Source organism: Vombatus ursinus, unplaced genomic scaffold (genome assembly GCF_900497805.2).
Source record: "Vombatus ursinus unplaced genomic scaffold, bare-nosed wombat genome assembly UNPS02010639.1, whole genome shotgun sequence".
Classification (NCBI taxonomy): Eukaryota; Metazoa; Chordata; class Mammalia; order Diprotodontia; family Vombatidae; genus Vombatus; species Vombatus ursinus.
In genome coordinates, this window is record NW_020950417.1 from 2147806 (window position 1) to 2161391 (window position 13586).

Here is a 13586-nt window from a genome sequence, read left to right on the forward strand (position 1 = left end):
AAGATCATAGATCTTAAATTAAAAGGACCTCAGAGGCCCCCTATCCCCCATTTTACAGATGAGGAAATTAAGATCAAAAGACATTCAATGACTCGCCCAAGGTCACGGAGATAAATGATCCTCGGAGGTGGAACATGAACCCCAGTTCTCTGAATTTAGAGTCGGTGCTATTTCCGTTTCCCATAAAATAACAATATAAGAGAATCTAACTTATGTGGAAAACTAGTTCATTGTTGTTTTTTTTTTATTTTAGAAAAAAACAAAACAAAACTTGAAATTCAGCATTTAAAAAAAATTTTAAGCAAACCATTCACTATATACATTCAATCAGATAATAATGGTCCATCAATAATCAGAAAATGTACCACTAGCATTTTTATTCTCAACATCATGATTATTTAATTAAGGATTCAGTTACCCTTAGGGGCTCTCATCATATCAAAAAGATGTTTTTAGAACAATATTTAAGAACCAAAGAATAAATCCAAGTACATTTTATAACTTTGCTAAGTATAGTAAAAACTGTTTTGATATGCTAATAGTTCCTAAGAAGAAGAGCAACTAACAGTTAAATAAGACACTGAGTTAAGCAAAGGTGCCAAAAGGAAATATTAGCTATTATCCATGACATATAAGCAAAGGCATGAATAAATTCTTCATATTAACAGTGTGTGAGAAACCTCAGCCATGATGACAATATGATACTTTGTACTTAGATAATATATTTCTTTCAAAATCTGAAAGTATATCAGAATCTCAATATAACAGTTATATGTAATCTATATATGTGTATATACATGTGTGTGTGTATATATCTACCTATACACGCATACATATACATACTCATACAACTAAATTCCCTATGTGGCAGAATTTAGTATAAGAAGATCTCAGATTCTATCCAAGTGTACTACATTGTACAATAATCTCACATATAAACTGAGCAAGGCGTTATCTTCATTTAAGAAGGGATATAGGGACCAGAAGGAAGTTATTAAGTGAATTAGGCCATGTAAGAACAGAAAACAGTCATCTGGTTTCTCGAGTCCAATCATGTAAACTTAATCTATTTCTAATAAATAGTCCAAAGTTATAGTAGTTGAATGTTCACAAATCTGGGTTCTGACTCTTACTGCTTCCTACCCATTCCAACATGTGGAGTCTCTCTCAAGGAAATGGGATGGCCTCAAACAGAGCATGAAGCCATAGGAATCTGGCCCCTATTATAACTATGGAGCTTATCCTGCTCCCATAGTTACTTGGCAGTGATGCTTAAGATGCAAATGAAGCCAACACAAACACTGTGGAGATAAATTTGGGAGATGGAGCAAAAATAAAACCCTCACTCACTCCCACCTTTTAGAGAAACACTGGCTCTCATTTGGGCTGTAGCTTCTGTCACATTTGGGTTGGCTGCCTTTCTTCACTAATAAAGGGATTTTTGTTTCAAGTATTTTCTACTGAAAACTGCAAGTGACAACACTGAATTTCTGAAAACATTCTCCTCTTTATTTTGCAAGGAGACAGGCTCAGTCTTTTGCTTTGATTTTATTCAAATGTTTTCCTCCTTTCTCAACCCAGTGAAAAAATTCACTGAATGTTTTAATTAAGCAGGTACAAGTTTTTCCTGTCTTTCACACTGCTGATTTCTCACATTTTGAATCACAAATTACTGCAGGAGTGTTACATTACAATGTGCTCTACAGTGGCATTTAAAAAGAAAAATTTGGTTAGGGTTGGGAACTTGGGACATTAAAGGGTGGCTTTGGGTATTTGGGCTCCACCAAAGCTTTAAAAATATTGGCCCCCTTCATCCTTTAAGTGCAGTTTCCAAACACCAACTTTTATGTTGTGGGAAATGAAATGTTTAACATGATAGAGAAAAACTGTGACTATTACTATTGCCAAAAAAGATGCGTTCTCTTTTTTAAGCCTTTCACTACTAAAGGCAAACCACTCGGGCTTTGCTCTTGCATATGCCAGACATGCTAGTAAATTTGGCATGACAATGTACACACACACACATATATGTATACATATGTATACACAGTTACTGTAGAATGACTGAGGGCTGACACCCAGCAAGTGGCAGAGTAAGTGAAATACTGTTTCTTCTCTATTTTATCCTGTTCTATAAATAAATATTCCATGGAAAAAAATTCTATAGGAAGCAAGATAGTGTAATGCAGGCATGGAGAACCTGTTTCAGAGTCAGAAAGACTTGGGTTAAAGTCCCACCTCTGACACATACTGTACATACATATACAGGCTCCCTGAGACTGTAAGCTCCTTGAGGCTGGGACTATATTTTGCCTCTGCCTAGTGCTTAGCACAGTACCTGGTATGTAGTAGGCACTTAATATGTTTATTGATTGCCTGGTACAAGCCGTGTGACCCTCAACAAGTTATTTACCTCTCAGTGCTCTAAGCAACTGTTAAACTTCCAGCTGTCACCCTAAACTTGAAGATAAATTGCAGGGAAGGTACTGATTTGAATTAGTAGAGGAATAGTTCCCTTTGCCAATGAAATCACAGGTCCAGTTTCTTTTTTATAGATATTTTTAGTGCCATGAGTAAAAAAGTCCTTTAAGGGATAACTGAATAGAACTCTGGAAATCTTTGGGGGAAAACTCCCAAACCCAAAAAACTGACTCACTAGGATCAGAAGATGCTGTTAGAAAGATAGCTAGAGAGTAACCATGAATAAATCATAAAGTAACAGCATTTTAGAGACAAGATCTAAGATCTCAATCACTCCATTAATCTTCTCATTGCAGACATGAAAAAACTGAGGCTTGATAGGCTAAGTGACCTGAATAAAATGAGAGAACTAATTAGAGCAGAACCAAACAATTCAGAAACACTTTTCTAGAAAAATTTCGTAAATAGTTTAAAATGAGGCAATCTTTTTGAGTTTCCATGTATTATTTAGAAAAGAAGTTCTTAACAAGGGTTATGTAGATATATTTCAGGTAGGGCTGAGAATATTAAAAAATGTTTTTGACAACTGTGTTTCAATATAAATGGTTTCTTTTGTAATCTTGTGTTTTTGTGTTTTATTTTACGCATTTAGAAAACAGTATTCTGAGAAGGAGTCCACAGACTTCACCAGACTGCCAAAAGGGTACATAACACAAAACCCCTAATTTAGAAGAATTTAAGAAAAATAGTATGGTCAATCTAAGTTATTCTAGAAGCTGGCATTAGATATTCACCATATAAAGAGTGTGGATTGGTGCCTGCAGAGCTACAGGTATACATGCAGACAGTAAAAGTGAAAAGATGTGCACTTAACAGACCTAATGAGCCCTAGCTGGAAAGAACTGGTATACATAGTGAAACATTCAAAACCGCATGTGCTTATTTTATTAAAACAAACATACATATTCATTAGTGATTAAAATAACCAGAATACTTCTCTTACAGCTAAGTAAAATGTTTTACATATGTATGCATACACACACACACATACATACATATTTCTTTCTTTTCTTTCTTTCTTTCTTTCTTTCTCTTTCTTTCTTTCTTGGTGATAACAATCCTACTCATATTGTGGCAAAAATATTTCCAAATATTTCCATCAAAATGTTTATCTCCCAATGGTTCCACAAATGTGTTTCAATTAATTTTGCCATATCTCAGAAAACAATAGTGATTATATTCTGTTGACAAAAATAGCTAAATAAATCACTAATTTGAAATTAAAGTTGTTATCTAGCTCTAAAAGGTAAAACAAAACATTTTTCTCTCCCCCCAAGGCCCCAACCCTTCAATTATAATAAACTTAACCTTATTTCCTGATCTAAGTCAGGTTATCCCACTCCTTATCAAGGTCTTTCTCCTATGGACTGGATCCCATTCTATGACCTTGCTAATATAGTCATTCTTCCTCTCTCATTCAGTTTTAATCTCTCCTTCTCTTCTGGTTCTGTACCACCTGTTTTCAACCTTAGGTTCAGGTCTTCCTAAACCTAAAAGAAGTCCTTCTTTTGATTATTCTACTCCTTTGGGTGCATCTCTCCTCTACCCTACCTGTCACTGCCAAACACATATGTATCCAAGACTTCCATTTCTTTCTTACTATTCACCCACTCCTCAAATTCTTGCAATGATTTGTCTTCCATTCTCATCAGTCTACAAAAACTGCTATCTCAAAGATCACCAACGACTTTACTGCCAAATTCAAAGGTCTTTTCTCAGTCCTGACTATCCCTGATTTCTCTGCAACATCTGATCCTGCTGGCTACTCTCCCTCCTTTTTATTTTAGCCCTTCTTGGCTTTAGTGACAATACATACAGCTCTGATTCTATGACCTTATTTGTATCTATGATACTCAACACTTCTGCTTTTCTCTTTAATTGCTCTTTTCTTCTATGATTTAATATTGGTGTCATTCAAGGTTCTGCCTCTCTTTGCCTATTATATTCTCTCACTATACTTCCTCCCCTCCCTGCCCATCAGCAGTCCTTCCCATTCCCACAGCTTTAGTTATTACCTTTATTTATGCTCATGACTCCAGATCTCTATCTCTAGTTTGGACCTTTCTCCTGAGCTACAGACCTATACTGTCAAATGCTTAACAGACTCAGTCAATGCAACAAGCATTTATTAATGCCTATTATGTGCCAAACACTATAATAAGTCCTAGGATATAAAGAAAGGCCAAATGAAAAAACAAACCAACTAAAAAGCACACATTCTAATGAGAGTGACATGTAAATAACTAGGTATATAACTATATACAGAGTAGATGGAAGGAAATATGAAAGGGGATGGCATTTGAAGCTGATAGAACTGGGAAAGGCCTCCTGCAGAAGGTGGACTTTGAGCTGAACCTTGAAGAAAAGCAGGGAAACTAAGAAGCAGAGGTGAGGGGACAGAACATTGCAGACATGAGAGACAGCTACTAAAAAGACATAGAGATAAGAAATAGAGTATTGAGTTTGAAGAATAGTAGGTAGAGTAGTGAAGCTGGATCACACAGAACATAGAAAAAAATTAAATGCAAGAAATTATCCAAAAACAAACCAAATTACATTCAATATAATTCTGTATATAAAAGTGTGGATGATTTGGAACTTAGGATTGAGACCACAAAGGCAACTCCAAGAGTATTCCAGGAGAAGAATCATCCCTGGTGGTGAAAATTGAAAGATTCAGAAGGGCCGACTTCTGCTACTCCACTTTTTGGGAATGTGAGTTGGTGAGAGCCAGAAAAAGAGGCAGCAAGTAAAGGAAGAGAGTGATGTAAGACAATTGACTAAAACAAGAGAAACCTTTTAGAAAGATTTCAAACCCAAAATGGTTAAGTTTCTTAAATTTTGTTATCCTGAACAACTCATACACCTAGGATTCTAGATAACCAAAGCTTTACTACCTTTACACAAAGGCCTTCATAATGCTGGAGTTCAAGGATCAAATTAACATGCCTTTTTGCCTCTGAACTTTTTACTCATAGCTTTTCCTCCACTTGTAATGCCCTTCTCCCTGACAATTCTGCATCAAAATCCTCCTCATCCTACAAGGTCCAAGTTTCACCTTAATAAATACATTGATATTATAACAAGTTTTTACTATGTGTACTTACTTTTGGGAAATATAGCAGTAGCATCTACATTTGGAGTTACAAAATCGGAGTTTGAGTCCTGGCTCTGAAACTTACTAGCTGTGTAACCTTAGATTGTTACTTAAACCTTCTGAGTTTGCTTCCTCATCTGTAAAACTAAGATGGTCATATACACTGTGTACTACCTTTCTTGGAGGGTTATTGTAAGGATCCAATATGATAATGTGGCAAAGTACTTTGTAAATCATAATGTACTATATCAAGGTTAGTTTTGATAATAGAGATGATGATCTGAGATATAGAGAATTATAATTATCTGTATTATAATGGGCTATAATTAAAATAGGTTCTATGTTTTTTATAACACTTAATGCTCCTTAGAGGAAAAACCAGGAACTGGTTTTAATTTCCTAGTTTCTGCCCTGATGACAGTATACAATTTTCAGCTGGTCACTGAACCTATTCAATTACACACACACACACACACACACACACACACACAAAATTTGCTTCTCAGAATTGGAGGATTCTAAGTGCTCCTCAGTTATAAAGTTCTTTAAAATATACTTATGTTATCAAATGTTTATTCTTAAGTAGGTGTTGACATTTACACTATATACATCTTTATGTGCATAATTCTTGTGTTGTTCTCTCATCATTCACCTATTACCTCACAAAAACACTGACATATAAAAAGAAATGAAATGAAAAGTCATTTTACACTTCTGCTTTTTGAATATCTATAAAACTCAACTGCCAACATTTGGGTAGTCCCGTTTTCAACTTAAACCCAATAAATACTTACTAAAATGAATTATAATAACATATAAAGCTAGTTTCCAGAAAAATGTAAGCTCTTTGGGGAAACGGGCTGACTTTTGCCTATCTTTTAAAATCCCAGGGCTTGTTTTTGTGGTGGCAAAGAACTGAAAATTGAGAGGATGCCCATCAATTGGGGAATGGCTGAGCAAGTTGTGGTATATGAATGTAATGGAATACTATTGTGCTATAAGAAATAACGAACAGGCTGAGTTCAGAAAAACCTGGAAAAACTTGAATGGTCTGATGCCGAGTGAAGTGAGCAGAACCAACAGAACGTTGTATACAACAACAGCCATGTATGACTAACATTGATAAACTTAACCCTGCCCAGCAATACAAGGATCTAAGATATCTCCAAAGGCGTTGTGATAGAAAAAGCTATCCACTTCCAAAGAAAGAACTATGGAATTTGAATTGCTATTTTTTTCTCTTCTGTTGAGTTTTGTTTCTTCTTTCTGGTGGTTCCTCCTATTGGTTCTAATTTTTACTTACAACATCACTAATGTGAAAATATGTTTAATAAAATAAAATAAAAATAAAATCCCAGTGCTTAGAACAGAGTAGGCACTTAATAAGTGACAGTTGACTGACTTTTTCTATTTGATAAACTATCATTCTATGGATCTTTACTTGAAGGAGGTAGCAACCCTGTAATGAAACAATGCTAACAAAGTTATTTCACCAGCAAAGGAGTTCCCTCAACTCATTTCCCTCTGAGATGACGTCCCATTTACACTGTATTCATCTTTATGTGCATAATTTTTGTGTGTTGTCTCCACCATAAGAAAGTGAGCTCCATGAAAAGGGTTGTGTTTTTGTCTTTGAATCCCTAGCGTTCCCTTCACACAGTGGCTGTCACATAAGTTGACTGACTGACTAAACTTTTTAACCTAAAAAATAGAATACTGCCAAAAGCTGTGAAAATGACTGGTTTAGTTCTCAAAGTCAGAAATCCAAGCTATTATTAATTAAATGAAAAAATGCTCCAAATTGCTAATAATCAGAGAAATATACATTAAAGCAACTTGAAGGTTCTATTTCATACTCATAAGGTTAATGAAATTGACAAAAAAAGGATCTGACAAATGATATAGGGGCTGCAGGAAAACTGGTACATTAACACACTGCTGGTGGAGCTGTGGATTGGTCTAGACATTCTGGAAAGGAATTTGGAACTATGCCTCAAAAGTTACTAAACTGCGAAAACCTTTTAACTAAACAATACCACTCCTAGGTCTGTCCCCCCAAAGAGACTGAAGAAACAAGAATTTGGGGATGGCTGAACAAATCCTGATATATGAGTATAATGGAATACTGTGTTATAAAAAGTGATGAAGGGGATAGTTTCAGAGAAATCTGGGACAACTTGAATGACCTGATGTCAAAGTAAAGTGAGCAGAGCAGGAGAATAATTTATACAATAACACCATTGTAAAGATAATTTTCAAAGACTTAAAAACTGGAGTCAACTCGATGACCAATCACAATTCCATTAGACCTAGGATGAAATACGATTATCACCTCCTGATAGACAAGACACAGGGTGCAAATTCAGAAATATTTTTTTGGACATGGTCAGTTTGGGAATTTGTTTTGCTTGACTGTCATGAGAGTTTTCTTTTTCTTCTCTTTTTTTTTTAAATGAGAAGAGGAGGGATAAAATAGATTTGTGTTCAAATGAAAAAAAATTAAATTAAAAAAATGAAAATGCCTGGTTTCCAATCTGCTTCACCTGGTACCCTGCTGCAAAGACTTGTATGAACATAATAATATAATCATCTCACTGACTTTACCCATTTTAGTTATATGGGTACTGAAAAAAAGTTCTACAATAATGTAGTTCTACAATATAGATAAATACCTAATTATAATTCTGGTATACGACAAATCATCTTTTATCATCATAACTAACATTCATATGGTGCATTATGGTTTACAAAGTACTTAGTCTACATTGTTTTATTTGATTCTTACCATAACCCTTCGAGATAGATAGCATACAAACAAACAGAACAAGAGGTGTTCTGGACAGGGAAAGACACATACATATGTGGTAGCATCAGAGATGATTCAAGGACACAATTATGGGAGGGAGGGCAATGTTCTCAGGACACAAGGTGTACAGTTATGGTAAGAAGGGGGTTAAGAGAGAAGAAGTGGTGGATACTATAGATTCCCAGATAAAAGACCTGGTTTCAAATCAAGCTCTATTACTGACTTCAATTTACTTCACCTCCCTGGCGGGCTTCAATTTCCAATAATTCCAAAACGCTATAGATCATAGTACACAGCAGGAGGGCGGAGCAAAGTCTATGATAAGGAGGCAAGACATCTCCTGTCAAAGATGGGGGAGTCAAAGGGCACAGCCCGGGAAAGCAAGGACTGGGGATGGGAAGGAGGTATTAAGAGAACACCGTTGTGATAGGGGAAGGGAGGGGATCAGGGAGGTCGGAGACGAGGCTCTCCGATTCTCCCCCGCCCCCACCACGGCTGTGAGGGGTGAGGTGGGGAGGGTCGTCTTTAGGGAAATGGGGAGGGTGGGCTGGTGACGGAATTAGCACACGGCAGATCATGAAGCTGACAGAGACATGGGAGGCGGAGGGAGACGCATGCACGCAAGGCCCACATGCAAAAGAGGGAAAAACACCGCAGGGGAGCCAACCCACGGAGGCCTGGCCCTACCTAGCGACAGCACCAGGGTCCAGTTTGCGACTCACACCTCGCTCTCCCTCCCCAGGCACCGCCGGGCCGGTCGTGCCTCCCCTTCCACTTCCGCTTCCGTTCAGGGGAGCCCTCCTCCCCAGCCTCGCGCTCCGCGCCGGGCGCGAGTGCGCAGGCGCAGCGGGTGCCCAGTTCCCTTGGCAAAGGGTTGTTCCCGCTAGGAGAAGGAACGGGGCCTAGAGACCCTTCTCGGGGCTCGGTGGCTGCTCATTGCGGGGAGCGGTCGGCGGGTCCATTTTGACCTGGTTTACGCCAATCTTGGATGTCTTTGTAACTGATAAGGAGAACCTTCTGGGGTTGTTGTTAGAGCTGTGGGCCGGGGAGAAGCTTCCATGCGAGACTGAGTTCAGGGGCTTCTCCTGTCAGTCAATCACTCAGTAAGCATTTATTAAGGGCTTACTTCGTTCCAGTGCTAAACTCTGGGATACAAATAAAGGTGAAAAAGGACAGCCCCGGACTTCAAGGCGATCACATCCTAACGGGGGAGAAAAGGTGCAAAAAATTCTGTATAAACGAGATACGTACGGGGCAAACTGGAAGTCATCTCCAGGGAAAGGCACTAGCATTAGGGGGAACATGGATAGGGTCTCGAAGAAGGTGGGGTTTTCATTTCCGAGTATGGGGTACTCTTTGTGCATCTGTTTCTCCTGGAGGTAAACCAAGGCATCTCAAACTCAACATAATAGCCAGCATTCATATAGTACCTACTACCCGATTGAATGTTTTACAAATATTACCACTTAATCCCCACAACAATCCTGGGAGGTTGGTGCTATTATTATTCTTATTTTACTGTGAGGAAACTGAGGCAAACAGAAGTTACTCGATTTGCTCAAAGTTTCTTAGTAAGTGTCTGAGGTCACATTTGAACTCGGATTTTTCTTACTTCAGACCCAGCACTTTACTTAGCCTCTCTGCTACCCAGCTGCTTCATGTACTAAAAACATATCCTAAGTTACATATTAGCTAAAGTCCTAGTTAAGGACCCACTTCTAGACTAGGAGTGGGTAACCCACATGTGGCCTTCTAGGTTCTTGGGTTCAGCCTTTTGACTGAGTCCAAGTTTTACAGAACAAATCCTTTTATTAAGGGGATTTGTTCTGTGAAGTTTGGATTCAGTTAAAGGGCTGAACTTGAGGACCTAGAGGGCCACATGTGGCCTTGAGACTACAGGTTCCCCACTCAGGCCCTAGACATTAAATATCCTAAACAGAACTCTTACCCCAAGCCTTACTTCTTCCAAACAGCTAAAATGGATCTTGAGAGTGAAAAGGGACTTTAGGGATAATTTAGTCTATTTTTAAAGACCAACCTGGTTTCAGGTTTTGAGAAGTTAAGTGAATTGTGTAATGGCAGAGCTGAAGCCTTAGGTATTATAACTAGCCACTTCCCCTGCCCCCCAGTGTTTTAAGACCTCTCCTCGCTTGCTGTGATTTGAATCTAAAACTTAATATGAATTCGTGTGGTCATCTGAGAAGCACTACAGCTTTTGACTCTGTCCATCACCATGTCTTTTGTATACTCTTTCCTTTCTAGGCTTTCATGACACTTCTGCCTCTGGTTCTCTTTCTGCCTAATAGGTCCTTCTCAATCTCCTTCCCTACATCTTCATCTCAAACTCTCTTACTTACTTTGGGTATCCCCCCTAGGCTATGTCCTTAGCTGTCTTCTGTTTTCCCATTATACTGTCTCACTTGGTAATCTCATCAGCTCTTGTGGGTTCAATAATTATCTCTATGCAGATGATTAGCATACACATACTTATACATATACATACATACATACATACATACATATATATGTATATATCCCACCCTAACCTCTCTCCTGAGCTGCAGATACAGCATCAAACTACCTTTTTGACCTTTCAAATCAGATGCCTGGTGGACATTTCAAACTCAACATGTTTGAGAACTTTCCAAGCAGAAATTTTCCCCTAAGCCCTGTCCTCCTCCCAACTTTTCTCCTAGTCACCCAGGGTCACAACTCTATGTTATCTTTAACTCCTCACTCAAACCCTACATATCCAATCTGTTATCAAATCTTGTCCTATGTTTTTTAACTTCACAACATCTCTTTTCTTCATTCACAAAGCCACCACTCAAGGTCAGGCCCTCATCACTTCACCTGGACTACTTCAACAGTCTTCTGGTTACTCTTCCTTTCTCCAGTTTCTTCCAGTCCAATGCAGCCTCCATTCCAATTGATTCTAAATTGACCTTCCCAAAAGCACAGGTCTGACCAGGTCCCACCCCCAGCCCCCATTCAATAAACTCCAGTGGCTCCCTATTACCTCCAGGATCAAATTTTAAATACTCTATTATCTAAAGCCCTTCATACTCTGTCCTCTTTCACCTTCCCCAAGCTACCAGGGTGTCCTCTAAATTTTCCTTCCACCTACTATGAATGTGTATGTAATTACACATGTATGTGTCATCTCTCCCATTTGAAGATCAGATTCCCAACCATATCATGTGAAAATATTTCTGAGGGAGAAGATGGAATGTTGGGTTTGAAAAACAGATACTAAGTCATAAAGTGTTCAAAGGAGGGTAATGTGAAAGAAGGCTGGAAATGTAATTTGGCGTCAGATCATGAAAAGCTTTAAAAGAGAGGTTAAAGAATTTTTTTTAACCTCAAAGGCACTGACAATTTTTAAACAGAGGACTGACATGGTCAAACATGCCACAGGAAGATTATTTTGGAACTTTTATGGAGGATGAATTAGCAAGAGGAGAGATGAGAGGCAAAGAGGCCAATTAAGAGGCTATTTTAAAGGTGTAGATTAGAACTAATAAGGGCCTGAATTAGTATGGGAATTGTGTTTAAGTACAGAGAATAGGACAGATGTGAGAAATGTTGTAGAGCAAGAATTGATAGGACTTGGTAACCGATGAGATAGGAGGAGTGAGGAGAAGGTAAGAGTCTAGGATGGGCGGGGAACCTGTGGCCTTGAGGTTACATGTGGCCCTCTAGATCCTCAAGTTCAGCCCTTTGACTGAATCCAAATTTCACAGAACAAATCTCCTTAATACAAGAATTTGTTCTATAAAACTTGGACTCAGTCAAAAGGCCACACCTGAGGACCTAAGAAGGCCACGGGTTCTCCACCCCTGGTAGGATAACTGAGGTTATCAACCTAGGTGCCTAGGCTGATAGTAGTGTCATCAACAGATGAGATATATGGATAGGGAAAGAATGTAGGGGTTTGGTAGCAGAATAGATACATTCAAAGTATGGTTAAAAGGGAGTAGTGTCAAGTGAGATTTTTTTTTTTAGTTTAAAATTTTTTTTTCAGTAGGAAAATTCTGAGTATGTTTGAAGGTCTTCCTGGTGAATGGAGATGGATTAAAGATGCTGAACTGATTGTTTAAAACTCCTCAAGGCAGGGGACTGTGTCCTACCAAGCTAGTTTTCTGACTATCTCCAGAATAAACCATGCTGATTTCTATCTTTGTGTCTTTGCTAATGCTGGCTGCCCCTTTGCTTCTTTACCACCCTTACTTTGATTATTCTCCCTCTTCTAATCTATCTATCTAAATTTTACCCTTCCAGCCCCATCTCTACTCAGGCTTTTCTACTACCTTCAGTAGCACCTTCTATCCACACTACTCATTTTGGTTATGTTATCATAATCTGCTCTGAGTTATAAGCATTTCATGAGTGTTATATCCTGTTTCCTCAACTAGATTGGAAGCTCCTGGAAGGCAAGTAATGTCTTATTTATCACTGTACACTTTTAACTACCTAGCATAGTGTCTTGCATATAGTAGACATTCAATAAATGTTTGATGAATTGAAGTGATTGGTATTTCTTTGCCATCTCACAAAATTTTGCAGTGTTGGGCCCAAAGTAGGCGCTCAACAATTATTTACTGAATTGACTTAAATTACTACAGAATAATTGGAGGCATTGGTAGTTCTTTACGAATGAATAGCCTAGATTCTTGGAGTTTAAGGAGTTCTGTGATCTTGAGCTTAAGTGAGCAATCCAATAGTTTGTAGTCCTGATCTTAATGGTAAAGATCAGCTAGGATCTCTGGCTCTAGGTTCTCCTGTGAAATGTTTATATAACATAAAGAATGACTATTATGTATAGTCTTATAGTTTCTCTATTATGTAGGCATTTGAACTACATGTATATGAAATTCTTTATATACATATACATATATGTGAAAGAACCTTTGCTAACAATGATATTACTGGAACATATTGCTTTTAATAGTGCAATACTGCATTTGTTGTTGTTGGGTGTTTTTTTTTTTATCTAATTCTGAATACAGTTTCTGAAATTCTGAAACAGTTTGGGACTCAAATGATATCAGCAAGGATCAGTGCCTGGTTTTTCTTAAACATTGCATGAGGATCTTTCTTTTAACAGAGAATTGCCAAAAGAATAACACAACGTATGAGCTTTTTGAAAAAAATGCTTAGTAAATATGCACAGACAAAAACATGAAGAAAGATTATAAATGA

General features: G+C 38.0%; 1 protein-coding gene across 3 annotated transcripts in view; it reads right to left on the reverse strand.

The window, feature by feature from the left end:
- Positions 1 to 9154, reverse strand: part of FAM120B (family with sequence similarity 120B) — a 120387-nt gene extending 111233 nt beyond the window's left edge. The window contains exon 1 of one of the 3 annotated variants that reach the window (XM_027854883.1): positions 9072 to 9154. Coding sequence is in view for 2 of the 3 variants with exons in the window: in XM_027854882.1 (XP_027710683.1) it covers positions 6981 to 7004 (24 nt within the window). In the remaining variant the exon portion in view is untranslated. Of the gene's footprint in view, positions 1 to 5588; positions 5713 to 6980; positions 7038 to 9071 lie in introns of those variants that run through there. The other 2 variants (XM_027854882.1, XM_027854881.1) reach the window with 2 other exon arrangements.
- Positions 9155 to 13586: the final 4432 nt, after the last annotated feature.